This window comes from Culex pipiens, chromosome 3 (assembly GCF_016801865.2).
Source record: "Culex pipiens pallens isolate TS chromosome 3, TS_CPP_V2, whole genome shotgun sequence".
Lineage (NCBI taxonomy): Eukaryota > Metazoa > Arthropoda > Insecta > Diptera > Culicidae > Culex > Culex pipiens.
The window spans coordinates 49,053,653-49,080,429 of NC_068939.1; the positions used below are offsets into that span (position 1 = coordinate 49,053,653).

At 38.7% G+C, this 26,777-nt stretch overlaps 2 protein-coding genes across 4 annotated transcripts in view; one reads left to right on the forward strand and one right to left on the reverse strand.

The window, feature by feature from the left end:
* Positions 1-623: 623 nt before the first annotated feature.
* Positions 624-6,316, reverse strand: LOC128093575 (zinc finger protein 649-like). The gene is made up of 5 exons (XM_052710951.1): positions 5,976-6,316; positions 4,511-5,908; positions 1,356-1,525; positions 1,149-1,290; positions 624-1,089 (listed from the first exon to the last, which is right to left on the reverse strand). Exons 1-5 carry the CDS (start codon positions 6,132-6,134, stop codon positions 790-792), a joined length of 2,169 nt encoding a protein of 722 aa, XP_052566911.1. The 5' UTR covers positions 6,135-6,316; the 3' UTR covers positions 624-789.
* A 2,729-nt stretch (positions 6,317-9,045) lies between these two features.
* The window catches only part of LOC120413155 (phosphatidylinositol 3-kinase regulatory subunit alpha), a 54,663-nt gene continuing 36,931 nt past the window's right edge, over positions 9,046-26,777 (forward strand). For 2 of the 3 annotated variants that reach the window (XM_039573860.2, XM_039573863.2), the window contains exon 1: positions 9,046-9,786. The gene's annotated coding sequence lies outside the window, so the exon portion shown is untranslated. Of the gene's footprint in view, positions 9,787-17,887; positions 18,779-26,777 lie in introns of those variants that run through there. The other variant, XM_039573862.2, reaches the window with a different exon arrangement.

Below are 26,777 nucleotides of genomic sequence, written 5' to 3' on the forward strand. Positions count from 1 at the left end.
TGGTAAAAAAAATGTTGAAAAAAATACTTTGGTAACAATCAACATGAAAAAAATACAGGACAGCGTAGACCAAGAAGAAGTGCCTCTGCCAGTAATGCCGGATCCAGCAGGGGACGAGTAAGTCAAGTTGACAACCATCGGCGATGACCAGCACATGATTTTTCTTGGTCACGTGAATGACCTGAAGAAGCAGTACGTAGCCAACTATGGAGTGGGAGGACATGAAACAAGCAAAAAAACCACGGTGAGGAGCTACTTATGATTTACAATGCTCTTGATAATAAGGCAACAGCGTCCTCAAACATCGTAGAAATGAAGAAAATCTAAATTCTTAACGCTACGAATCGAACGGCGACGAGTGCTACTTGCTTCGTGAATCCAGCATACACAGCTTAAAGTTCCAATTTTCATGTTTACTTTTCTTCATGAAAGTGAAAGCCCCGTGATTCATCAAAGGTGCCTAGGTACTTGAATCATACGTCCCAAGCAGAGATGATGTTTGCAACACAACAGTTTTCTGTTGCGTGGAAGCAACAATATGCCTTGCGATACTATATAAGCTAACATTCATCAAAGATGGTCCCCACGAACATTCTTCGTTAGTAAATGATACACAAAAAACATCACTTTGCGGAATCCTTTATTAAAGTATAGTAAAAACCTAACTCTAACGCACTAACATTTACCTTAAACGCGATAGGTACGTGCTAAAAGAAAAAAAAAGTATTTTTCACGACGACTTTCAGCTTAAAATACAGCTGGCAAAGCAAAGCGCGCCTCCCACGCCGACTAAACCAAATTCACCTTCCGCGCAATGTCCTCCTTCGAATCGTAATTATCCACGTACTCGATTTCGTACGTAACGCACCCGTCGTCGTCCTGCTGTTGCGGATTGGTGGTGCCCAAAAGCGTGCCTCCGCCAACCACGGGCTTTTCTCCCTCCTCGGCCATCACGACGGGGATCTCCGTCGCACCCATAAAGTCCTGACCGTCACCGCCGCCGTCGCCACGACACGCAATCATGTGCTGCTTCTTTTGGTTTCTTGTTGGGAATTCCCGCTCGCACCGGGGACACCGCTCGGCTTGTTTCTAAAGGAGGAAATGGAATCAATAAGGTTGTTGCTGACCGTTGCTCGAAGACACCTTACCCTCATGGCGCGAACCTGTCCCAGCAGCAGTCCCTGGGTCGGTTTGACGCGCACGTTTGTCTTTAGGCCGTGCACCAGGAACATGTGCTTGTTGTAGTAAAAGTGATACTTGAAGTCGCGCTCGCAGCAAACGTAGTCGTCTCTGTTGGATGAAAGCGAATTAAATATTTCACCAAGTATCAATTAGGTATATCAACGTGTAATTACTTGTAGGTGATGCACAGATGTGAGTTGAACTCTTCCTGGCTAACGTACGCGGTCAGGCAGACTCCACACTGCAACGGTTTCGGGTTCTCGTGGTGGGTCTTGTGCTCCTCGAGCTTGTCGCGCGCATTGTAAGACTGCAGGCATATGTCGCACACGAAGTAGGTTTGGATCTGAGAAAATTGAGTGAAATAATTAGAAATAATTGGGTACTAAAACCCTATGTAAATTTTTATGTACAACGGTAAAAAACACAATTAAAAACCATTTCTAATCCCTTTTTTTTTAATTTTAACGCAAAAAAAATATTAACGAGACAACATTTTTTCTATGGATCAACTATGGTCCCCTTGGAACGAGCTGTCAAGTAGGAACTTTTCTGTCAAGAAGGACCGCTAGGTTAATTTTTCAAAATTGATTTAAAAATCCATTTTAAACTCTTTGTGGTCGTACAAAGGGTCATTGTATTCAGAAAAATAAGCAATATATCAGCAATCTAAGCTTCATTTTAGGACCCAATTAGGTTGGGAACAGTCAGCTAAATTAATATTAAGAAGTGAAACAAAGTCCATATTGCGAGCAGTTTTTGAATATCTCATGAGCCAATCAGTTCGTGTTCCAAGGGACAACTTTACCGAAGAGTGCGCAGAGATTCATCTACTCTGAAGAATGTTCGCAATTCGCAATTCGCAATTCGCAATTTTCAGTGTAAGAACGGGCCTTGACCGATCTTATGCACCAGGTTCCCGACGAACACGCACTGCCCTTACACCTACATCTCACCCTTGCTCTGAGTCAGTACGAGCAACACGCTAGAACACGCTTTGAGTGTTCGTGCCAGGCATGCCCACCTTCTTTTCCGGTTACGCATTTTAACTCGGCCGGGGGTGGTACATTACGTAGGGTTTGATGTAAGTATAAGCGCCTAACCGTTTATAGTGTGCCTAACAATTTTCATTAAAGCAAGATCTGTTTTATTTTAGTTTGAATTCGAAAACTAATTGTTATTTACAGTGTATTGTTTTCTCCTGAAATCCTGCCTAATGTTGTGTCGTGTTAATCTGTTGCTATTTCTTCTGTCGCGGTGTTTTGTTACAATGTTTTGAACCTAAGCATGTTATTTAAAAGTTTACCAAAAGTACAATAATGTTATGTGTGTGACTTTGACAATTCAATATATTGAGTAAGGACTCAAACCTTACTTGTTTGAAGAAAAGGGCGTAGATTAAAACAATAGAAAATAAAGGAAAGCATACTACATAAAGTTCGATACTGAAAGAATAAGTGTATGTTGAAGGAAAGAAGAGTAAAAGCTGTATGAAGTAGATTAAAAATATAGGCAATAATTTATGAAAATAGCTATGTGATAAAAGATAAATAATATCATATAAGCTTAGATAGCATTATTGACAACTTTAGGAGCCGATTAAAATAATATTTTAATAAATAAATAAATAAGCCAATGAATAAAGATTGATATATTCTATGAACAGGAATTAACCCGAGAATTAACCTCGTTTGCATATTAAGGAGCTCAGTTTTTGGCAGGGAAAACACATAACAGTTGAAACTGGCAAATAGAGTAGAGGAGACTTGAAAGATAAGTGAAACAGAACTAAAGTAGTTGGAGATAATAAGAAGAGATACTCCGAGTTGCGATGTTCTAGGTACATCCACAACAGTTCGTTCAACATGCTGTGAATCAAAACAATACCTTCTACAATCACAAATTACTTCCCTTTCCCACATTGCCGCTTTATAATGTAGTCCATGCTCTGCAAAGAAAGAGATGTTAGTAAAATATAAACACTATAAAATAATGATACAGTTACTTTCGGGAACCTGAGTGACATCAGGGTTTCTAATGTTGTTGCTGTTGTGTCCAGTGTGATAATATCACTCCAAAGTGGTTGTCGTGGTGCAATCGTTCTCCAACCGTAGGCCCAGACACGACATGAAAATGGAAACAAACAAAAACAAAACAAAACAAAAAGATGCATTAGTATATGAAAATAAGAGAAACAAAGGATCATGCAATCAAAATAAAATGGTGGATAGTAAACAGAAGCAGAATTAGAAAATCAGTTATACATAATAAAGAAATAGAAGATAGATAGTAGCTGAAAGTGGAAAGAAGAGAAACCCCGTATTGCGATGTATCAGGTACATCCACAACAGTTAACTCAACATGCTGTGAATCAAAACAATACCGTCTACAATCTTCCCTTCCCACATTGCACATCCCTTTCTTTTGGCCGTCTCTACTCTGACCCTCGCTGGTCAAAGGTTTACGAGTTCGTTTCCACAGGCCACCAGCAAGGTCACGTGTTGTCATCATGATGACGAAACCAAGCCAACGTGGAGGTAAGAAAATGGGTAACTTGCAAGGAACCAGAGCAGCTGTTTTGACCAAGATCAACTTACAGCACTACGGATGTAGTTCCGCTCCTTCCAGGATGTTCCTCACCGGGTGTCAACCGAAAAGGTATCATTTCACCCTTGGCCTGCATCTACTCTGAAGAATGTTATAACAATTAAAAATTCCAGAGTTATTTGATAAGGTCCTATAAACATATGGAAGACAATTGTTTATAGGACCATTTAAAAAAAAAAACAAGAATTCAGAATAATAAAAAAATAAAATGTAAAATTCAAAATCATAAAACATTTTAGAAATTTAAAAAATAAAAACCAAGAATACAAAAATTTAAAAAAAAATCAAAGAAAAATTTATCATTCCAAAAATAAAAAAAAAACGATTTTTTTTGGCTGAAATTTCAAAATATTAAAGTACCTAAATTTCAAAAATTCTGAGATTCTAGTATTCTTATCATTCATAAGTTCCAATATTTTTTTTAAATAAGCTTTTAAATTCAAAAATAATAAAAAATAAAATTCTAAGATTCTTAATATCTGAAATTTCTAAATTCTAAAATTTCAAAAAAATTAAATTCCTAAATCCTTAAATTTAAAAAAATATATATTTATAAAATAAAAAAATGTTAAATTGAAGTTCAACATTTCAAAAGCTTAAAAACATTCAAATTATTTTTTTTTCTAAATTGAATATTTGAAAATTTTAAAATTTAGATTTAATTTGGTCATTTTGGTCATGTCTATAACATAACTTAAATTGATCTTAAGGTTCATCTACTCACATTGTGCACCTTCTCCATGTGCATCCGCAGCTTGTCCTTGCGTCCGTACGAGATCTCGCAATGTTCACACTGAAACCGGAAATCTTGATGGACCGACTTGACGTGCCGGTTCAAGTGCGTGTACGATTTAAACCCAAAACCACACATTGCGCACGTATGGGTCCGTTGATTTGTGTGCGATTTCAGGTGCTGGTTGAGGGTGGACTTTGTCTTGAACGTCAAATTACATTCCGGACACTTGACCTCGAACGCGTTCAGATGGACCTGTTTGGTGTGAAGAAGCATTTCCGGCCGCGTAAAGTACTCCATCGGGCAGTAATCGCACTTGTACTGACGAACGTCGGCGTGACGCTTCCGGTGCGTTTCCAGGGCAAACTTCTGCTCGAAGGAGAGGCCGCACGTGTCGCACATGTAATCCCGATGCTCTTGCCGTTTGTGTTTGTCGAGTGCTTTTTTGGTTTCAAACTCTTCGTCGCACCGCTTGCAGTGCCAACCTCCGCCAGAGTTTCGCTCCTTGCGATCGTGCTTCTCCATGTGGGCTTCAAAGGTTCGCGGGTAGTAAGTCTTGAATTTGCACTTGGTGCACTGTTGAAGTGTTCCCTTGCGTTGACTTCGCGGTGAGGAGTTCCGTTTGCCTTTTTTAGACTGGCGAGATCGTTGGAGCAGGTCTTCGTCCAGTTCAAACTCCCCGTCGGAATCTTCCATGCCACCGTCAAAGTGTCCGTCTTCGGCACTTTCCAACATTTCCACAAGCGCGTGCCCGGCAAAGTGTTCCGACGCGTTCGAAAGCCGCTCGATCAGCATGTCGTTCTCGGACAGATCGCCACCGTCCTCCGTCACCCCGGAGGATTCCAACATTTCGTTCTTCAAGTTCTGCAACGGTTGATCGTCGTCGTCCTCATCCTCATCGGAATCCTCGATAACCTTCCGTGGACGACCCCTTCTCTTCACCTTTGGCGATCCCTCCACTTTCTTCGGACGACCTCGCCTTCTCTTCACGGCCGACTCCAAATACTCCACGATCATACTACCATCATCGACCTCGACCTTGACCAAAGCATCCTCCAGAAAATCGGCATCGAAATCCCCCTCTTCCCCCGACCGTTCCCTCTTCACGTCCGTCACCCCATTGATATCATACTTGGAAAACTCCCCGACCAAATCCTCCAACCTCAGCTCGGCCTTCTCCAGAATCTGCAACCGCTTCAGCAGCGCCGTCACGTACTCTTTATCTTCCGTGAATAGTTCCTTCAGCGTTGTAACGTTACCCTTCTTCAGCTGGGCCATCCCAAAGATAAACTTTAGCACGTAATTCAACCCCTTCCGATACTCCAAAAACTGGTCCAACTGTTCCAGACAGTCGCCGCAAATGCTGCCGGGAGTTAAATGGTTCAGCTCCTGAAAACAAAAGCCATAAAATTTCAAACCAAATCAAAACCACCACAAACAGACAGCTCAAACCCACCTCCGGGATCGGAAAGGTCAGCTCGTCCAGCAGGTCAATCAGCCGGGTACCGCCGTCTTTGTCGCGGGTTTCCCCCAAGCTGGTCATCTGGGACTTGGCTTTCGGCTGCAGACACGTCCGGCAAACGTGCGGGAACCGTTCCAGCTTGAAGGCGATCATTTTGATGACACTTTATTTCTTTCTTGTGAGTTTTCCTAAATGGCAATCGTTGGGTTCATGGTTCGCGGACCGGAATTTTCACAAGTTTCGGAATTACGGTGGCCGCCAGACAGCGAAGCGCGATTTCTCGTTATTTTTTTCGGGGAATATTTTGTAAACACAAAATTCACAACTGTCAGTCGCATGAATGAAAAATTTTACAAACACATGCAGGGTTGTACATCGTGGGGAATTGAGGAGCGGTTTTTGGAATGTCGGAGTCTCGGATAAACAACACGCAAAATCCACATAACACAGATCTGTGTAAAAAAATTACACAGATTGTAGAACATGTTCTAGCTGTCAAAACTGTGTAGTTTTATAACACAGATCTGTGTAAAAAAATACACAGATTTTCTATCAGCTTTCGTTTCAAATCTGGGTAAAAACCAAAAAACTTAAGATGGCGACTTTCATGCAGCTCCGAGAAACTTGGTAAGTTATTTCTCGTGATTTTTTCCATGAAGTATTGTTAAATTGTCTTTCTCTATTGAGAGATTCGACAGAAACGTGCACGCATCCTGGTGGCGAGTAGAAGCACTACGCAACGATGTTCGGAATGACAGCGTGCTTGGAAATATTATTTTTTTTGCAGTTTTTGATTTTTATTTCCTTCAAATATTTTTTAACGTCGATGAAAGTTATTGTAAAGTGTGGCAATCGCATAAACGAATCGAATGATGTAAAAATCATAGAGGCTGAGTTAATTTTTCATGTTTTTTCCTCAAATTTACCAAAAAGATCTTTTGAAAAATTGATTTAAATATGATTTATTTGATTGATAATGCTCCTTATGTGTGTATTATTGATAGAACAAACTATTAGAGTCATATTACAGCATAATAACAATAATTTTCTCAAAAAATTGCCAGTTATTCGAATTTTTCCAAAAAATTCCAAAAAATCACCAAAATGCATTTTTAAGGTCAATATTTTGGTCAAAGGGGAAGAAAAGTAAAGTTTAAACAGTTTTACATAACATTTCATCATTACTTTTAACTTTTGCAACATTTAACTCAAGTTATCCAAAATATCGATCATCTTTTTAGAAAAATCGTTTAAATAAAATACCAGTCACAATTATTCACTACAAATCACCACGCATTATGATCGTTAGCGAAATTGCCACACTTTGCAATACCCCACTTTTCTGAAAATGCTTGATTTTTCATGATAAACGCGATTTTTCCCTAAAAACTGCTCAAACTGTATGAGGGCTGTCATTCCGAACACCGCTGGAACAACAGCGAACCTAGCGGAAAAAACGTCGTCGAATTCTTCAATTAGATTTTTTATCATTTCGGCCATTGGTTCCAATAAGAATCAGTCCTAGATTGGATTTTCAACTTTTCAGGTAAATGCATTGAATGAAAAATAGCTAACCTTCGATGTCCTACTTCGTGTGCGGCAGAAGCGCCAGGCTTGCCCGCTGCGAAACTATCCACACCAGCTATTCCAGAGGAGGAGTTCCGGAGACAACACGAGCAAACGGATACTGCGGCTCCTTCAAATGTTTATTATGTTTAAAATCTCAGACTTAAGCTAATAAAATGTGCTTTATTTCACCTTATATTTTTTAAAATATATGTTCAAAATCATCTTCAGAATCAAAACCATATTTTATATTCTATCCAGATTCTGTGTAAAATTGTACACAGATCTGTGTAAAATCCTACTCAGATCTGTGTAAAATTTTACACAGTTTGTTTAATAAAAATTACACAGATTTGACAGACAGCGGCTGTACACAGATCTGTGTACAAGGCTTCTACACAGATTCTGTGTATTCCCGGTTTTGGGCAATCTGTGTCAAATTTTACACAGATCTGTGTTATGTGGATTTTGCGTGAAGACAACATTTTTTCGATGGATCAACTATGGTCCCCTTGGAACGAGCTGTCAAGTAGGAGCTTTTCTGTCAAAAAGGACCGCGAGGTTAATTTTTCAAAATTGATTTAAAAATTCATTTTAAACTCTTTGTGGTCGTACAAAGGGTCATTGTTCTCAGAAAAATAAGCTTTAACGCTTTAAACAATAATATCAGCAATCTGGCGATAATGCTTATTTTTCTGAGTACAATGACCCTTTGTACGACCACAAAGAGTTTAAAATGGATTTTTAAATCAATTTGGAAAAATTAACCTCGTGGTCCTTCTTGACAGAAAAGTTCCTACTTGACAGCTCGTTCCAAGGGGACCATAGTTGATCCATCGAAAAAATGTTGTCTTGTCAATTTTTTTTGTTTGCATTAAAATGAAAAAAAGTGATCAGAAATGGTTTTTAATCGTGTTTTTTACCGTTGTACATAAAAATTAGCATAGGGCTTTAGTACCCAATTGCGTAATTCATGTTTTTTTTTTCTGGTTGCAACCAAGTTGCAGCGGTTAACCAATTGGGTACTAAAGCCCTATGTAAATTTTTAAATAACACGATCAAAAACCATTTCTGATCACTTTTTTTCATTTTAATGCAATTTTTTTTTTGACAAGACAACATTTTTTCGATGGATCAACTATGGTCCCCTTGGAACGAGCTGTCAAGTAGGAACTTTTCTGTCAAGAAGGACCACGAGGTTAATTTTTCATAATTGATTTAAAAATCCATTTTAAACTCTTTGTGGTCGTACAAAGGGTCATTGTACTCAGAAAAATAAGATTTATCGCTGTAAACCATAATATCAGCAATCTAAGCTTCATTTTAGGACCCAATTGTAGCACCTTTCGGCACTGAAAGGGTCAATCGGCTCAATCCCACCCCTGCCGGATTCGGGCTGCCAGCCGCCAACTCCGACAAACTGACAGGTTGCGCGAAAGCTTTCCTGAACTCGCAAAACGCACATCGCCGCGACGGGAGCTTTCCATCAACTCGTCGCGCACAGCCGTCAGAAACGAAAAAGATGTCGGGAAGGAAGGCCAGCTGAAACCGCTCCACAAAAAGTGGCCAAGTGCAAGTGCAAGTGAAATTTCGACCCGTATTTCCACCCGCAAGCAGACTCTGGTGACGTTCCGCCGGGAAGGTATCGTGTGCGGAAGTTCTGGTAGAGCAGAAGATTAGTCTTTTCCGTTTTTTTTTTGGTGTCGCTCGCTGGCCCCCATCAAAGTCGTCGCGATTTCTTCCTTATTCCTCGTTTTTCACGGGCGCGGGGGGAGACGGGCCAATCTCGGATCGTGGGGTGGTGTGTAAAGTGGCCACCAATACACACAGGCAACGTCAGTCGACCGCACACGAGATTGTGTGCCGACACACGTACAGCGGCAGCAGCAGAGTGTGTTTGTGCTTCCTCGGGAATCGGTGGTAGTGTGCGGCGGCAGAAGTGGCCGCGGCCAGCAATAGTCGTGAATTGAAAAAGGATTTTTTTTTCTCTCCCCTCTGTTACTGCTGAAGGGGGTTTGGTAGCAACAGTGTTGCAAAGTTGATTGGAAGAGCAGGTGAAGAAGTCGAAGGAGGAGGACACCATCCGGACTCGGTGAAGACGAGTTTTAAGGTGGCCACCTTCAGTTGTGTGGCTTTTTTGTGCTGCGACGGCCGGCACCGACAACGGATGAGGAATCGACGCAGAGTGGCTGATTTTTGGAGCTTTTGGACCAGGAACGATTTTCAATTTTCCCGGATGGTGAGTACTCCGGTGTTAGCCTTGAGAAATTATTGTCCTCAATATGTAAATATCACATTAATTTCAGTTCATAAAAGTTCTGTAGATTTGAGTTTAATGCTCAGTTGGTGGTACTATAGAGAAAATTTATTGATCTTCAATAATGAATCTATCTTCAATTGAAACGTACTTTCATTAAATTAGTGAGACTCTTTCATCAAACAGTTCGAATTAAATTCCTATTTCTGTTGAATTTCAATTCTGTTTGCGAGAAGGTGATGTTACGAGGCTTTTTGAGCAGTTAATTTATCTCAGTGATTTTGTTTGCCTTCGTTCGGTATTTTCACTTCTCTTTGGTTAAATAAAAAAATAAGTGAGTCTTGCGTGAGTTTTAGAAAGTTCTGCAATAGTTATGGGAAAAATACGCTTAGCATTTCAGCAAAAAGTGTTTCCAAATCTTTCCTGAAATTATAAAGTAGTTCAAAGTTTGAATGAAAGTTATTTCTATCGGCTGATTTTTAGAGTTAGTACAATTTTTGCTGATCTTGCAGAACGCGACTAATTCTCGAAATCCTAAAATTAAATTTTAATAAATAAAAATTGAGTTTTTTTATTCTCGAATGCCAATCTCTAAAATTATGGATTGTTTTGCCTTCCTCACCTTACTGAGGAAAGGCAGTAAAATCACTCGAAAAATGAACTTCTGAATTTGACCTCGTAGACCCACCTTCACGTATACCTATCGACTCAGAATCAAATTCTGAACAAATGTCTGTGAGTGTGTCTGGATGAGAGTTCGTGCACCAAAAAATATGCACTCGATTATCTCCGGACTGGCTGAACCGATTAGGACCATTTTGTTCTCATTCGATCTGTCTTGGAGTCCCATAAGACGCTAGTAACTACTGTGAAGTTTAGAAAAGTACATCAAAAGTTATGTTTAAAAAACGATTTTGGCTAATGTCCGGAAGATTATAAAAAGGGTGATTTTTGTGAGGAAACCCATCTTGTTATATATATTTCGAAAGTTATTAGAAAGATTTTTCCAATGCGCCTAACTAAGACATTTTTTGTTGTGATTAAATTATCCGAAGATTCGATTATCCGAAGTGAAATTTTTCCAAGACCTTCCGATAACCGATTCTGGACTGTAGGTATATGATTGTTTTGAGTTACATAAATTTATCGAGTTTCTTAAATAACTTGAATGTTTTAAATTTTGAAATCACTTAAATTTCTTTACTTCCCAAATCTCTGATATAAAGCGATTCACGTCAAACAGGAAGTATCCAAATCAAAAGACTCGTATTTTTTTGTTTGACCCAAAAAAAAAATAGTTTCTCGTCGATTTTCGCAAAAACCACATTTAAAAAAAATCATATTTCCGGAACAACTGAACTAATTTAGTAGCGCCACAATTCAAAAGAAAAGTCTTAGTTGGTCTTTTCAGGAAAGATATGTTGAGGTCCTACGAAAAATTCAATTGCTGATTTGAAGGACTCGGGACCAAAGAGCTTATATATTAAAATATTTTTTGCTGATTCCTTGTAATATTTTACATAACATATCCAAAAATTGCGAATATCCATTAGGGTGACAATACAGGATACCCCCTGATTCGATTCCTTAGGCAAAAATAAGTAACTGTGAAAATTTTGAGCGAAATCGGTTAAGGGTTAAGGGTCGCTTTTTATCGTTGAAGTTGGTGAAAAAAAATCTTTTCATACAAAAACGTCTTCTTTAAATCGTTAATAACTCGTCAGGGTTAACTCGGATCGTTTTGTGGTCTTCGACAAAGTTGTTTGTCATAAAATTTTACATAAGGATCTCACACTTGACAATGATCCGACACATTAAACGCCACCTTTTGGCAGAATTTTGGAATTATTGCTTTTTCCCTTACATTTTTTCGATTTTTCCTATAGGGACCGTCCATAAACCACGTGGACACTAAAGGGGGGGGGAGGGGTATGGCGATTTTCCACGATCCATTCGAAAAAGTTTTTTTTTGTATGGACAATTGTCCACGAGAGGGGGGGGGGGAACAGATTCCCAAAAAAGTGTCCACGTGGTTTATGGATGGTCCCATACAAACTTCAACGATAAAAAGCGACCCTTAACCCTTATCCGATTTGGGTCAAAGTTACTTATTTTTACCTAAAGAATCGAGCCAGGGGGTATCTCTTACGATTTTCTAAAATTTTCATTTTTTCTTGTCACCCTCATATCCACTAAAACGATTCGGAGATATGTTTTTGTCTTCCTCACCTCAATGAGAAAAGGCTATACAATCACTCGAAAACTGAACTTCTCTATTAGACCCCGTAGACCCACCTTCACGTAAATCTATCGACTCAGAATCAAATTCTGAACAAATGTATGTGCGTGTGTATGTCTGCAAGTTCGTGCACCGAAAAATGTGCACACGATTATCTCCGGACTGGCTTAACCGATTTGGACTGTTTCGCATTCGATTCGTCTTTGGGTCCCACAAGGCCCTAGTTAATATTATGAAGTTTAAAAAAGTACTTCAAAAGTTATGCTAAAGAACGATTTTAGCTAAACTTCGGAAGATTGTAAAAAGGGTGGTATTTGTAAGAAAACCCGTCATGCTATACATTTTTAGAAAGGTATTTAAAAGACCTTTCCAACTAGCACAAAACGTTGAAGATCTGACAACCCTATCAAAAGTTATAACCACTTCGGTGTTATTTATACACATATTTTGATGAAAACGTTGTCGAGATCTACCATGCGACCTATCGTTGGATGGGTAATCAAAAGATCTTTCCAAAGAGTCCAAAAGATTGAAAATCTGGCAACCCTATCAAAAGTTATAAGTGCGTTAGTGTTTTAATTCACTTATTTTGAGGCCGGATCTCAGATATTGATAAAGTAAATGTTATTTATACACTTTTCTCAGGCTGTGTAGTGTATTCACTTTATGAATGTGAGGAAGGCACCAATCACCTAAAGGTGGATTAAGTAACGTTTTTTGAACATAAAAACTGGGTTTTCAACGCGCCGCGCACAAAAACGGGTAAAAAACGACATGTTTCCTTGCATGTGAGCAGTTCTCTAGGATTTCGGTCATTCGTTTTTTTTTTGTATTTTTATAATTTGGCAGCTGTTTATACAAAAATGATGTATGAAAATTCAAAAATCTGTATCTTTTGAAGGAATTTTTTGATCGATTTGGTGTCTTCGGCAAAGTTGTAGGTATGGATACGGACTACACTGGAAAAAAATGATACACGGTAAAAAAAATTTGGTGATTTTTTTATTTAACTTTTTATCACTAAAACTTGATTTGCAAAAAAACACTATTTTTATTTATTTTTATTTTTTGATATGTTTTACAGGACATAAAATGCCAACTTTTCAGAAATTTCCAAGTTGTGCAAAAAATCATTGAACGAGTTATGAATTTTTTAATCAATACTGATTTTTTCAAAAAATCGAAATTTTGGTCGCAAAAATTTTTCAACTTTATTTTTCGATGTAAAATTGAATTTGCAATCAAAAAGTACTTAAGTGAAATTTTGATAAAGTGCACCGTTTTTAAGTTATAGCCATTTTTATGTAACTTTTTTCGAAACTGCCGCAGTTTTTCATTTTTTTAAATTAGTGCACATGTTTGCCCACTTTTGAAAAAAATATTTTTGAAAAGCTGAGAAAATTCTCTATATTTTGCTTCTTCGGACTTTGTTGATACGACCTTTAGTTGCTGAGATATTGCAATGCAAAGGTTTAAAAACAGGAAAATTGATGTTTTCTAAGTCTCACCCAAACAGCCCAACATTTTTCAATGTCGATATCTCAGCAACTAATCGTCCGATTTTCAATGTCAAAAAATGAAACATTTGTGAAATTTTCCAATCTTTTCGAAAACAATATTTTCAAAATTTTCAAATCAAGACTAACATTTCAAAAGGGCCAGACATTCATTATTATGCCCCATGATTTTTTGCACAACCTGAAAATTTCTGAAAAGTTGGCATTTTATGTCCTCTAAAACATATCAAAAAATAAAAAAAAATTAAAAATAGTGTTTTTTTGCAAATCAAGTTTTAGTGATAAAAAGTTAAATAAAAAAATCACCAAATTTTTTTTACCGTGTATCATTTTTTTCCAGTGTAGTCCGTATCCATACCTACAACTTTGCCGAAGACACCAAATCGATCAAAAAATTCCTTCAAAAGATACAGATTTTTGAATTTTCATACATCATTTTTGTATGGACAGCTGCCAAATTTGTATGGAAAATTATATGGACAAACTAATGATGCAAAATGGCTTCTGTTTCAGTCGGATTAAAAAATACAAAAATTAAAATTGAAGAAAAAAGACCGATTTCGTAGAGAATTGCTCATGTCAAAGTTGTCGTGTTGCTCATGTCGTCAAAGTTCGGATAGCAGATATAAAGCAGATTCCTGGTCTCCACAGTGACCAAATCCGGTTCGGTTTAAGCTTTCATTTGAGACCAAGAAAACCAGATTTGGCCAAAATATGGATTTAGGCGATTTTTAAAAGTTTGGTGTCAAAAAGAACGACAATACCTTTAAAGTAACCTTTTTTAACACGCAGAAAAATAAGGCATATTTGATTCAACAAAACATTTTGTTGATTTGAAAATCAAGATTTTTGTTGAATCAACGCTAAACGTCAAAGCAACTTTTTCAAAACAACAAAAGGAATTAAGAAAATCAAGGTTTGTTTCAACGCAAAATCGGCGTTGATTATATTCAACAAAATTTTTGTTGAAACAAACCTCGTACAGGCTGATTCTACAAAACATTTTTCTGCGTGAAGGAGTCGGGGTCGTCCAAGGTTTATTTGTTTTGTAAAATGTGTATTTATGCTATCAATTCAATGTCAGAAAATTTCAAGGCTCTGGAAGTTATATAGTAAAAGTTATGGCAAAATTTATTTTCAAAAATTTCAGTTTCAATTTTGAAATAAAAAATTGCATCTTTTTTTGATCTTGAAAATCTTGTTTTTTTGACGATTTGATTAAAAATTTGCGTAAATTCTAAACACAGTTAAGATTATCCAATGGTTTTGTATGGGACTTCGAATAGTCGTATTTTTTTTTTCTTATTTTTAACATCAAATTCGTGTTCTACGACCCCATTTAAGTAAAATTTCAATAAATAAAATATGCATTTTTTCCATATTGGATTTTAAATTCTAAATTACTTTAGCGTAGCAATGGGGTTACACTTAAGCTCGAAAATTAACAAAAAAAAAAAAAAAATGAAGTGAAATTTCTCCAAGGCCTTCGGATATTCGAGCCTGGACTGTAGTCCTGTTTTAACCTACAATTTTGCCGAAGCTATCAAATCAATCAGATAGTTCCTTGAACATATATAAGTTTTGCCGTATACCTTACATCGACTTGTTGGTATTGACTTTTTTAAGTTAAGAAACTCAACATTTTATAGTGTATCATCAATTCACTACATTTCCGTGGTGACAAATTACCAAATTTGGGTTATAATTTATATCTAAATTCAATAAACAACAACTACATTTCCGTTAATATTTCGAAAGGTGAACAAACTTTTTTTCGCTTTTCTCACTGAAAGTAGCCTAGTAGTTTTTGCCAATCTTGAAGAATCCTTACAAAAAAAAAGAAAATATGAAAAATTAATACAGAGTGGATTGCAAAACATGATGAAACTCAACTTTGTGCAACTTTGTGAACAAATTGCGAACCTGGAAAACTGCCGGCCAATCCACGGCGGGACCCTGGTCGGCCGGTCTCCTGTGTTGAGTCCCGTCGTCGTCATCAGGCGGCGGAGGAGCAACATCATTGTTACATTGAGTATAGAGAGGGAGAGAGGGTATAAGCGGAAAGTTTTTATTGTTGTTGTTTCTCTTCTTTTCTCTTAAGTAACGCACACACAGTAGCAGTGGGAGCGGAGATTCGTTCACCCATTAACAGTGCTGCCAGTGGCACTGCTTTTGATAGTGGTGGTGTTTTATTCAAGAAATTCAAATAGTTTTAGCTTTTTTATGTCTTTTTGAGAATTTTTGCGATAAATATTTTTTTTTCTTCAATGTATTACAATGTAAAACTCCGATGGACCAGGAGAGGGAGAAGGGGGGTCCTCAAGCTTCCTTCAAATCCACCGAGGAGGTAGGGGGGACGAGGAGAGGACAGCACGGGATGTGCATGTGGCTGAGAGTGTATTGGTACCGTCAGGGAATTATAAAGGGGGAATCGGAGAGTATGTTTCGGATGAATGACGAACCCGATCCCGATCACCGCCACGGCAATTGCGGGTGGACCCCGACGAGTCGCAGGGACAAAATCTTCCGGAAGAAGGGTGCCCGTTCACATCAGGCTGAAAAGGAGAGGGGTGACCGAATGGAAATTGGCAACCAAAGAAGAAGACATCTGACGGTGGTTGTGGTGGTGTGAACGAAGGAGAGCGAGCGAGAATGAATGCAAACGTGTTGGGAGAAGGTGCGAGAGGGAGGTTGAGTTGTTCACACGCGTGTGTGTGATGTATCGAGAGAAAGAGAGAGGGCGATTTGAGAGTTAGTGAAGGAGCGGCCCGAATATCGATCTCGTTTTGACATCTGGTTTTGGAAGTGATACACGACCACAACTGATCGGAAAACGGGGGGAGCAAAATCTGAAGGTGGAATTTGTCTTTCGTAAAAAAAGGTTTTTCGATTTTTCAGCAGTCCTCAATATTTGTAATTTTCGATGATGAAAATTATTCAGCAATTTAATTAAATATGGGTTTTACTCCTGCAACTACAAGTAACTCTAAAATTAACAACAAAGTTTATTATTCATTGATCTAATTTCAGAACGACAGTTTGAAGAAGCTACGAGCCCCGATTCCAATCCCAGTAAAGCAATCTGTCAAAGCTAATAAATGACAGGATCCAGAGGTGAAACCAAGTCATTCCAACTTGAAGGAAGCATTCTATTGAATTCTATTGAAGCTGCTAAGATCCAGAAATGCAACCAATACTTTCCAAATTTAAGAAATCATTGCTTTGAAGCTACTAACATCGTTCCTGGATCCAGAAATGCTACAAAGACAATTCAACTTGAAGGAATTATTCCATTGAAGTTACTAGAACCGTTCCAGGATCCAGAGGTGAAATCAAGACATTCCAACTTGAAGGACGCATTCCAATGAAGCTGCTAAGATCCAGAAGTGCAACCAATGCTTTCTAAATTGAAAGAATTGTTCTATTGAAGCTACTAGAATTGCTCCAGGACCCAGAGGGGAAACCAAGACATTTCAACTTGAAGAAAGCATTTTATTGAAGCTTTAAAATCGTTCCAGAATCCAAGCAACCAAGGCATTCCAACTTGAAGGGAGCAATACATTGAGGCTACTACGGTCCATAAGTGAAACCAATACTTTCCAAATTGAAGGAAACATTCTATTGAAGCTACTAAAATCGTTCCTGGGTCCAGAAATGCTACAAAGGCAATCAACTTGAAGGAATTATTCCATTGAAGCTACTAAAACCGTTCCAGGAACCAGAAGTGAAACCAAGACTTTCTACATTAAAGGAAGTATTCCATTGAAGCTGCAAAGATCCTAAAGCGAAACCAACACTTTCCAATTTGAAGGAATTATTCTATTGGAGCTACTAAAATCATTCCAGGAACCAGAGGTGCCACCAAGATATTCCAACTCGAAGAAAGCATTCCACTGGAGCTACCTAAATCTAGAAGTGCAGCCAATACTTTCCAAATTGAAGGAATCATACTATTAAAGCTACTAACATCGATCCTTGATCCAGAATTGCTACAAAGACAGAAATGCTACAAACTCGAAGGACGCCTTTTATTGAAGCTGCTAAAATCGATTCAGGGTTCTATTAAACCATGATCCATTACACAAACAGTGGAACTTAAAGGCATCCTCAGACATGACTAAAGGTTTTCATTCATGAAAAAACAACCTCCAGGATTTCCCGATGGTGACGCCACCTACAGTGTAACCTTCTCGTCGTCCTTGCATCGGCTTCAGGAAAAACTTGCGCAAAACTGCTGAAAAAAAAAACAAAGTTGTATGACCCCTCGGTCGATCATCTTCAGCCAGGTGGTGTCACGTACACACTCTCGCGCACTCCTACTTGCACCAATACAGCAAGCGACACGCGAAGCGAGAGCAGGAGAGCACCACTTGCATCCCTCTCCAACAGCAGTCCCGCGGCTCGTGCCGTCCCGCTCGAGGGCTCGCTCGCTCAACAGTTCACGCTATCTCGCGGCCGCAGTCGTCGTGTACGCAAAAGACGGGAACGACGGACCTTTTGCTGTTCCCTTTCGTGCAAGTCCTTCGGAGTCCCGGTGCACTGGTCGAACGAGTCGGGTGCCACCATCTCGGGCGGAGAAAGTGAAGAAAGTGAGCCCCCCAAAGTGTGTGCGTGCGTGTGTGGAAGCAGCAGCAGCACCGTGCTGGCGTGAACCTAACCTAGAAAAGAGTCACGTCAAACGACGACGACGAGGTGGAGGAATCAAGCAAAAAAAAAAAAAAAGTTAACGAGCCGAGCTAGCAAAAATGGCGATCCGTCGAGAGTCGAAAAAATGATGTGGAGCTGCTCGTCGCGGTGAGAAGATTTTCCACAGCGCCGCTGTGTGTCAAAATTGTGCCCCTGCGGAAAAGGGGGAACCCGTGAAGTGACGTGACGTGCTGGAGGCACGGGAGAAGGACGGAATAAGCTCAGCGAAAAAAAGGGAAAAAAAAGATTGTGTTCGTTTCCTTTGTGGAACTTTTTATTGCTTCTCTGTGCGTCTTGTACAAGAGACGACGGCGATCTGGTCGCTGTGAGTGTGTGCGTGGCAGCGCACCGTGCCTCCCCTGTATGTGTGCGAACGGCAGCGAAATTTTGACAGTTCGCTGAAGAAACGCGTGCAAAGAAGAAACAAACCATTGTACAACGGAGTAGAAGCAGAAGCGCAGCAAGCCGCGATCAGTGGAGGAATGGAGTGACACTTTCCGGAAGAGAGCACACATGCACACACAACTTGGAAGTAAGCAGCAGGTTTGACAGATTCTTCCGGAATACCTTTGCACAGAGGGGGGGAACCGAGTTTCACCATAGTCACCTTGAGAAGGGAACGGCGCTGTTACTAAGGCCCCCCTTCCCCTTGCAAAACCGACAGAGATACGGGGCGGCCCTTTCGGTTACTTTTACCGAAATGTGTTCAAGGTTCTTGTTTTCGAACGTCGTCGGCGGCGATATTGGGTGACAGGACGCCGCCGGGAAGCTGTGCAGAAGTAAGAGCGCAAAAGTAGCTCAAGGTCGTTGGCGTTCCAGAATTTTGGGTCCGGGAACGTTGACGTCACAGGAATGTTAAGGGAGAATGTGACCTGGTTACTAGTTTAGGAGAAGATTTTAGGTAGATAGGAGATCTTAACATAACTTGTAACAAAAAAGATCAATAAATTGAGGATTGCCAAAATCATTTGCAACAGTAATTGAGATTTCTCGATAGCAACTAAAAAGCTGTAATTACTTCAATAGAAACTGTCCGCAGGTCGGCTCCGATGGTGGTCACAAAAGGACGTCCAGCAGCAGTACAGTTAATTACTGGTGGGTGTCACCGATTTATATCGCTGCGAGGTTCAGTCTCGTTAGAAAAATCGATTGCCTCAGACGGGCGCAAGTGTGGAGCTTTACTGGCAAGGATTACTGATGAAAGTATAGTTGTAAAATCAACACTCGTAGGAGTTGCCAAACGAATGCAAATATTTGGAAGGGTTTTTTTAAGACAAAATATTGAAATAAACACGATAAATATTCTCAGAAAGATCTTTGGCCTCCATAACTCAAAAACATCCAGTTTATTTTTCATATCTAGAGTACTTTTTCAATACAAACAATGCACCATGGGTTTATTCTCAAAAAGATTTTTAATATCTAGAGTTTATTTCATTTAAGCTCAATTTTGCAACATGAATCGTTGAAACCCGGTTTTTATTTTTTTATGCAAAACGCTGTTTTTATGTCACTTTAACTAAACTAGGATAAACCTGTCTGTCAAACGAATAGATAACGTATAATTGTTTAATCAGGAACATTTCAACCCAAGCTTGAACCATATTACAGCACTTTTGAACATGCTTTTCGTCTTTTTTTTTTTTTAAGTATGTGGTCTCAAAATAATAAGAAATGTTTAAATAGCTATTTTCGCCAGTTTTTGGGCTTTTTGAAGAAACTATTGAAACATTCAGATCAGTTTAGGTCTTTTTAGGGGACCATCCATAAACCACGTGGACACTTTTTTGGGAATCTGTTACCCCCCCCCCCCCCTCGTGGACAATTGTCCATACAAAAAAGCACTTTTTGTATCGGATCGTGGACAATCGCCATTCCCCCCCCCCCCTCCCCTAAAGTGTCCACGTGGTTTATGGATGGTCCCTAGCATTGCAAAACATTTATACAGTATCTAATACAAAAAGTGGGACTCTAAATGTTTCCTATTCAGAGTTATGATAATTTCCGTAAAAAAGTCGAAGTAAAAAATGTTCGCGTGTAGTGGATCCTTAAAGGGTTGAAAGTGTTGAATTACTCCTATTATTTTGGAAAAAAACACTTTGTTTAAATAAGTCGAAAAGAACATTATCTTTTCTAATTCATTATAATTGTTTTTAATGGAATGTTACAATTTTTTTATTAAGATTTTCAAAGTCTAGGAAAAAGCAAATTACATTTATATACATTTTCAAATACAAAAAATGGTTAAGATAAGGAATTCCTCGAAATTGATTAATCATCATAACGATCAAATTGATTGAGAAATGGTCCAAGATTACGAGAAATTCATCTTCTGAAAAAAAATCACAATTGAAAAAATCGTTCAATAGTTTCAACAGGTTTTAGGTTTTACCCAAATAGTTTCAAATTTTCAAATGCCGACATTTCAGCAACTACCTATTGAACCAATTTCCAACGTCATAAACTAAAATTGTTGTGCATTTAATAATTCCAAAATCAAGCTTCACTTTCAGCGATGGAAGAATCTTCACCAAAAAAATTTCTTTTGACGTTCACCAAGAGAAAAAAAAAATAGCTGTCGCTTTCCTTTCTCATGACAGAAATATCATTACAAAAAAAACTTGTCACTTGTCGTAAATTAATGATATTTTAAAACGAAACGAAATAATTCGCGAAACTTTGCATTTTTCCCATTCCTTATCACTTTTTAAATGGCATTTAAAAAGTTAATTTGTGCCTTTAACATTCAATGCTATTTCCATAATAGCTATTATTACTTTATTTTAAAGTTTGGCTCTTTCAAATAGACATTCTGGATGTGAAAATATTTTGACTAAGTAATCCTATCAATAGCCAAAAAATACCATCAGCTCGTGTAACGGAAATCGTTAATTCATCAATGAATTCATCCTAGAAATTTCTTCCCAATGATTTCGATTTAAAAAAAATCCCACTTCATTCATGCTTCGATTCGATAAAAGTCTCCGCGCAGACCGTGTGCCGAAATTATTTGAAAAAATTGACACAGCTGGGTCGCAGCTTGGCGCTGAGCGAGATTATTAAATGTGTTCCACTAAATCATGCGATCTTCGGAGGACATACACTTAATCGATGCCGCGCGTCCTCCCACGCCATACGCGCTGAATAAAAGTTAAGGTTGAAGGTTTCTAGTTTGAACTAGGAAATTATTTTGACCCTATTTTTGCTACGTGTTCCTATTTTGGTCCCAAGTGTACCCTAAATTGAGTCTGTATTTATTACGATAGGTCCAATAAAGGGTCACATTCCGCCGATTTCTCGATATCCAATGAATTTTCGGCTTGTAGGCAATCTATTTCCAGCATACACTCGCGCGTCTAACATGTATGTGCTAACCTTTCCTATACGGAGCATGTTTCCGCCCCAATGCCAACCAGTTTTGACTGGAATCATCGGTGCCGATCCACCTACACCCAATAAAGACCAGGCCATTAGACCATCGTTCAGCAGTAGCTGTACGGATTAGCTTGAACCGCCAGCAGGTAACAAGTTCGTTGATCTGATTTGTCCCGGCACGGTCCCTGTCCCGCGACGTGGAGGAAAAAATATCGATTCAATCAGATGTTTTCACCCCCTCTCTCCCCCTTCCACGGAACACCGAGAGCGGCAACTCTCACTCTCGGAACCGGCCACGGAAGCCGCTTCATGTGCCGGCCTGACTGTCACACAGCAGAACCGTTTGGCTGTCCCGAAATTCTGTCCCGTTCTGTCGAGTCAAAGCGGCGTCTCTTTCACGGGTGTTCCAAAATTGTGCGCGAAAGGGACGGCCTACAGCCGGGTTCGGTTTTCCTTTATTTCTCTTTCTAACCCTTGAGGCTTGCGAGAGGGAGAGATAGAGCGAGACAGAGGGTATGGGAGAGGAGTTTGACGGGAACGGCTGTCACAGTATTGAGCCGTCGTTTTTGGCTATTCTTTTCTCTATTTCCCCCCTTTTTTGGGACGGTTGGTCGGGTTGGATTGCGTGTAATGATGATGGAAAAGTCAAATTTTGTGACACGGTGACATGGAGCTGGTTTTCTTTGTTTGAAATTTTGGGTAGAGAGGCTTGGTTTTTTGTTTGTTGTGCGTAGCTAGACTGGGAAGTACTATTTTATTTCTGCGTTATAGACAACAGACAAAGTTGTATCGAAGTTAACACTTGTAATTGAACTTTTTTGGATTGAAAAAAAGTTAAATTTTCAATAGGGTTAGTTAAAAACTTAATGAATGGGAAATACCAAAAAAGTCACGTATATCGTAGAAGTAATCGATTAATCACAATGGCATAGGTCCACGTAATTATGTTTGTTTTATGCTACTTTCTTTAGACAAATTAGGTTGGAGATTCGACTCTTTTGTATATTTATTGAATTAAATTATGTTTAATTTAATTTCAAAAAGAGAAGAGGGCTTATTAGATGACACTGAGGAAAACTTATTTTTCACAAATCTTAAGAAATTAATTCTCTCAAAAATATTTTATGACTCCATTACAAAAAAAATTACCATTCAAACTGTTGCGCAAAAGATGCCATTTTTAATCCCCTAAACATTGACAAAAAGTCGAAGACAGCAAATCGATCAAAATAAGTTTTCCATTTTGTATGTTATTTTTTGTTGTTGTTTTGTCAGTCATTCGCTGCCTCATTTTGTATGAGCAGCTCGCAAAATTGTATGGAGCCTTCGCTTCGCTAGGAGACGGTGATTTTAGCGTATTGCAGACTGGATTTACCCATGTGATATGATTATTGTCTAAGCTCTAGTTGCCTAGGAATTTGGGGGGCTAATCGGGAATAGAATCAATTTTACCGGAACCTGATTCTCACCACCATGACAGTCGTCCATTGCCTGCCACTCCCATCTCCACCGCGCACCAGGAACAAGGAAAGGGATTTGGAAGACGAGAAGTCTTCAAGCTACCCTTTTTAAAGGGGATAAGGGAATTTCTCCACGGTATCCCCCAGTAAGTTTCGCTAGGATACGCTCCAAGCAAGCGTTGCGACCAGTGTGTTTAAGGGTCATATTTTATTCTACCAAAATTGTATCCAGGTTTTTAAGCGAAGATGGCGTTCAAATGTTGAACGTCCGAAATGTCAAAATCTCGCAGTAGCACCAACATTAGAAAAAAAATGCGGCTGTCATGCCATGGCACACTTTTTTCGTAATGTTGGTACCACTGCGTGATTTTGACATTTCGGGCGTTCACCATTCGAACGCCATTTTCGCTTCAAAAGCTGGATAGAAAAATTACTCAAACAAAATGGCTTCTTTTAAAAAATGGAATGCTCGGACATAAATTTAATTCAAAAAAGAAAATCGAAAGCTCGAAACTTCTTTAATAGGGTGGTACAAATTATTATTTTATACATATTTGTTCTATAAACCTCAATTCTGAAGTCGTTTTCTACCAATCGTTTCCAAATTTTGAGGGGTAATTCTCTACGGCTCCAAGAGGAGTCGCACACCCTAATGCTTCAAGCTGATTTTGTTTAACGGCTCCAAACAAGAGCATGTTTCTGCCACCGTGCTTTGCATTACTTTCTCACTCACTCACTACCACACTCCGAGTCATGTAACACAACCCTCTGTATTTATACTCTTGGATCATGCGCAAATTGGCGGATCTTCTCCAACGCGATTGGCAGTGTGCGAGAGCCGGCACTTTTCCGTCGTGTTGTTCGTGATAGTGTTGGTTGACCACTCGTTGTCGAGTTCGGAAGTTTGATTTTCCGGTGGGTTCCGTTCCGGCCACTACCGCGTGCTGCTTCCTGGGACTTTGTTTGGGAAAATTTGATATAAACAAAAATCAAATTTTCCAAGCCACTAAAAATTATCAAATACATTAGGGTGATACAAAGTAATAATACATTCTAGCAAATTTGCACCTCTCTCTCTCCCTCCCTCTAACTAGCATGTAACGTTATAGTAAAAGTATGCGCCAAAAGGGAAGCAAAAGTTATGCTTGCTCCTCTCTCCGGTAACAAAGAACTTCTTTATGACTTGTTTTCTTTATTTTTGTCGTTCAACACCACCAGCGCCACCCTCCGGCTTTGATGTCGTTTTGGGCGAACATTATGGGGCTTTGTCAGCGATTTTTGGATTTTCGGTAGCGATTGTGCGCTATGTTGGTGAACGATAGAGAGAGGGTCTAATTTTAGGGGTCGAAAACAAAGTGTTTGGAGCTTTATGTTTGGGTTTTATTGCAATCAGCTTCAACATAACAGCGAAAAATAATAATTTTAAGAAATATTTTGAAAACTTTAAAAGTTATTTTTTAGAAGAATCAATTTTAACTCACGTCAATTTTATCAAAAGTAGACCGTTGCAAATATGTTTTGAAGATTATGTTCCTCGACTCTGACCAAAGTCGAGGGAGGGGCAAACAAATTAAAAGGTAAAAATAAATAAATCACCGTAAACTGGGATAACTTTGATAGGTTTTGAGATTTTTCCGAAATATGAACAGTGCAAATCCAGAGTTTTTTTTTTAAAAAAAAGGACCAATAAACTATTGTCTTTCATATGTTTATAGGACCTAATCAAAACAAAAACTCTAGAAATTAAATACGTACGAAATCGTATGGAATCATACTGTCCCTGGTAGAAAGTGTTCGAATTACTGCTAGAAAAAGATTTCATAACGCTTTTAAAATTTTAAAAAAGTTAGATAACTATAATTAAGAAAATGTTGATTAGTAGGATTATTTTAATATTCTCAAAGTGTCAAAATTTTCTCAATGAATATGAGTTCAAATCGGAAAAGGGAAATTAGTTTTCCACTAGGAAAGGATAATTTTAGTTTCTAATAAACGTTCCGCTAGAATATTTCGTGACTGGGTTCTTAAGACTTCCAGTAAAAAAAAACACTTTCAATAATGCTCCCAACACACAAAATTCGTTTGCGCAATTTAGATGACAAAATATGCCAACTTTTGAGCTATGACAGAAGTTGGACAAAATTCATTTGGCAGGGTTGCCAATTTTTTTGGGAATATGACCGATCATGTCCAATAATAATTTTATTTCTAATGTTTTATCTCAAAAAAAAAAAAAAAAATCTCAAAAAACTAGGGGGTAGAAAATGACTAAAACGCATTTTACAATTGAATAAATTTTTAAAATCAATTTTATAAAATTTGAGAATACATTTGACAAATAAATAAATTTACATTTGAGCAATTTTAATTTTAGGACTGTAATTTCTCGAAAAAAAATATTCTTATGGATTTTATGTATTTTGGATGTAATGGCCAGTACGTATAATTCACTTTGAAATATTTTGTAACATTTTATGAAATATTACACGCCCATTTATGTAGCCCATCAGTATGGAAAACTTAGTTGGCCGAATTGCAAAATTGATTTTGTCAATAAAAAAATAACTATTTTTAAAAGATTTTTGTTTTTGATGATTTTTTTATATTTTGTTTTATCATGAATTTTCAAATAATTTCATAACATGATAAAAGCCACACAGCAAAAAAAGATTGATCTGAAAGATGTTTGAATGAATTTGAGGGTGTAAATTCGCCTCTTTATTGTTTTTCATTCAATGTATAAGTAAAGTTTCAAACGTTTATGAATGATTTCGCCATCGCGCACTGTATTACATAAAATTGCCGTCTTTGTTGAATCGCTCTAAAATTTGCACAAGTGGCTTTAGCAAACCAGCTTTGCAAACATTTTTTTCCTGTTTGAATTTTCAGTTCTTCGACCTTGGTCGCTTTTTCGAGCCCTCCCCCCCCCCATGGGTGGCGCCATCTGGATGACACTTTTTTTTCGCAATGGGACTAGAACAAGTCCCACAAATTAGCAACTGCCCCCGAAATTAAGTTCTCTCAGAGAAGGTGTGTTTCTGTTACCCAAAGAGTGCTAAGTGACCAAACCCGTTCTGTTTTTTTAGTCGGGTTATAATTTTGGGTAAATTTATTTGAGAACTGTGTGTTAATCACAGCTTACCGATTATTTGTTATAAAAGAGCCGGGGAAAACGGGCGACTTTCGCATTTGCAGTGTCGACCTTGCCGCTTTCGAAAGTTTGTGGCAGTTGTTGGTCTTCTTATCACCAATTCAGGGTAAGTTCTCCAAGTGAACCGCTCCTTTAGTACACACACAATTTAAAAAAGGTGTTGTACCTCCTCAGTGCTTAAGCTGATAACAGCGCTCGCCAAGAAGTATGACGCAGACTCCTCACACTTCCTAGACAAGTTGACGTCTCTGGGTTCGGCTTCCCCTGATAAGGGGTACACAATCACAATCTGGCTGTAATTTGTGTTCTCTGCGGTTTAAAAATAGATTGCCCAATCAGCCACCAGGTGTCACCACCGCTCGCCATTCGTGTTCTCTTCATGACAGTTACGTGATTTCGATCACTTCCGAGTATCGCGAGTCTTAAAAGACTCAGCACGAGACGCGCGCAAAACTGTTCGGGCGTGAAGTTTCTAATCAGGAATTGGAAAGACGTGCACGTGCGTGAAACTGTGGTGACGCGATTTGGATATAGGTTTGTTTGTC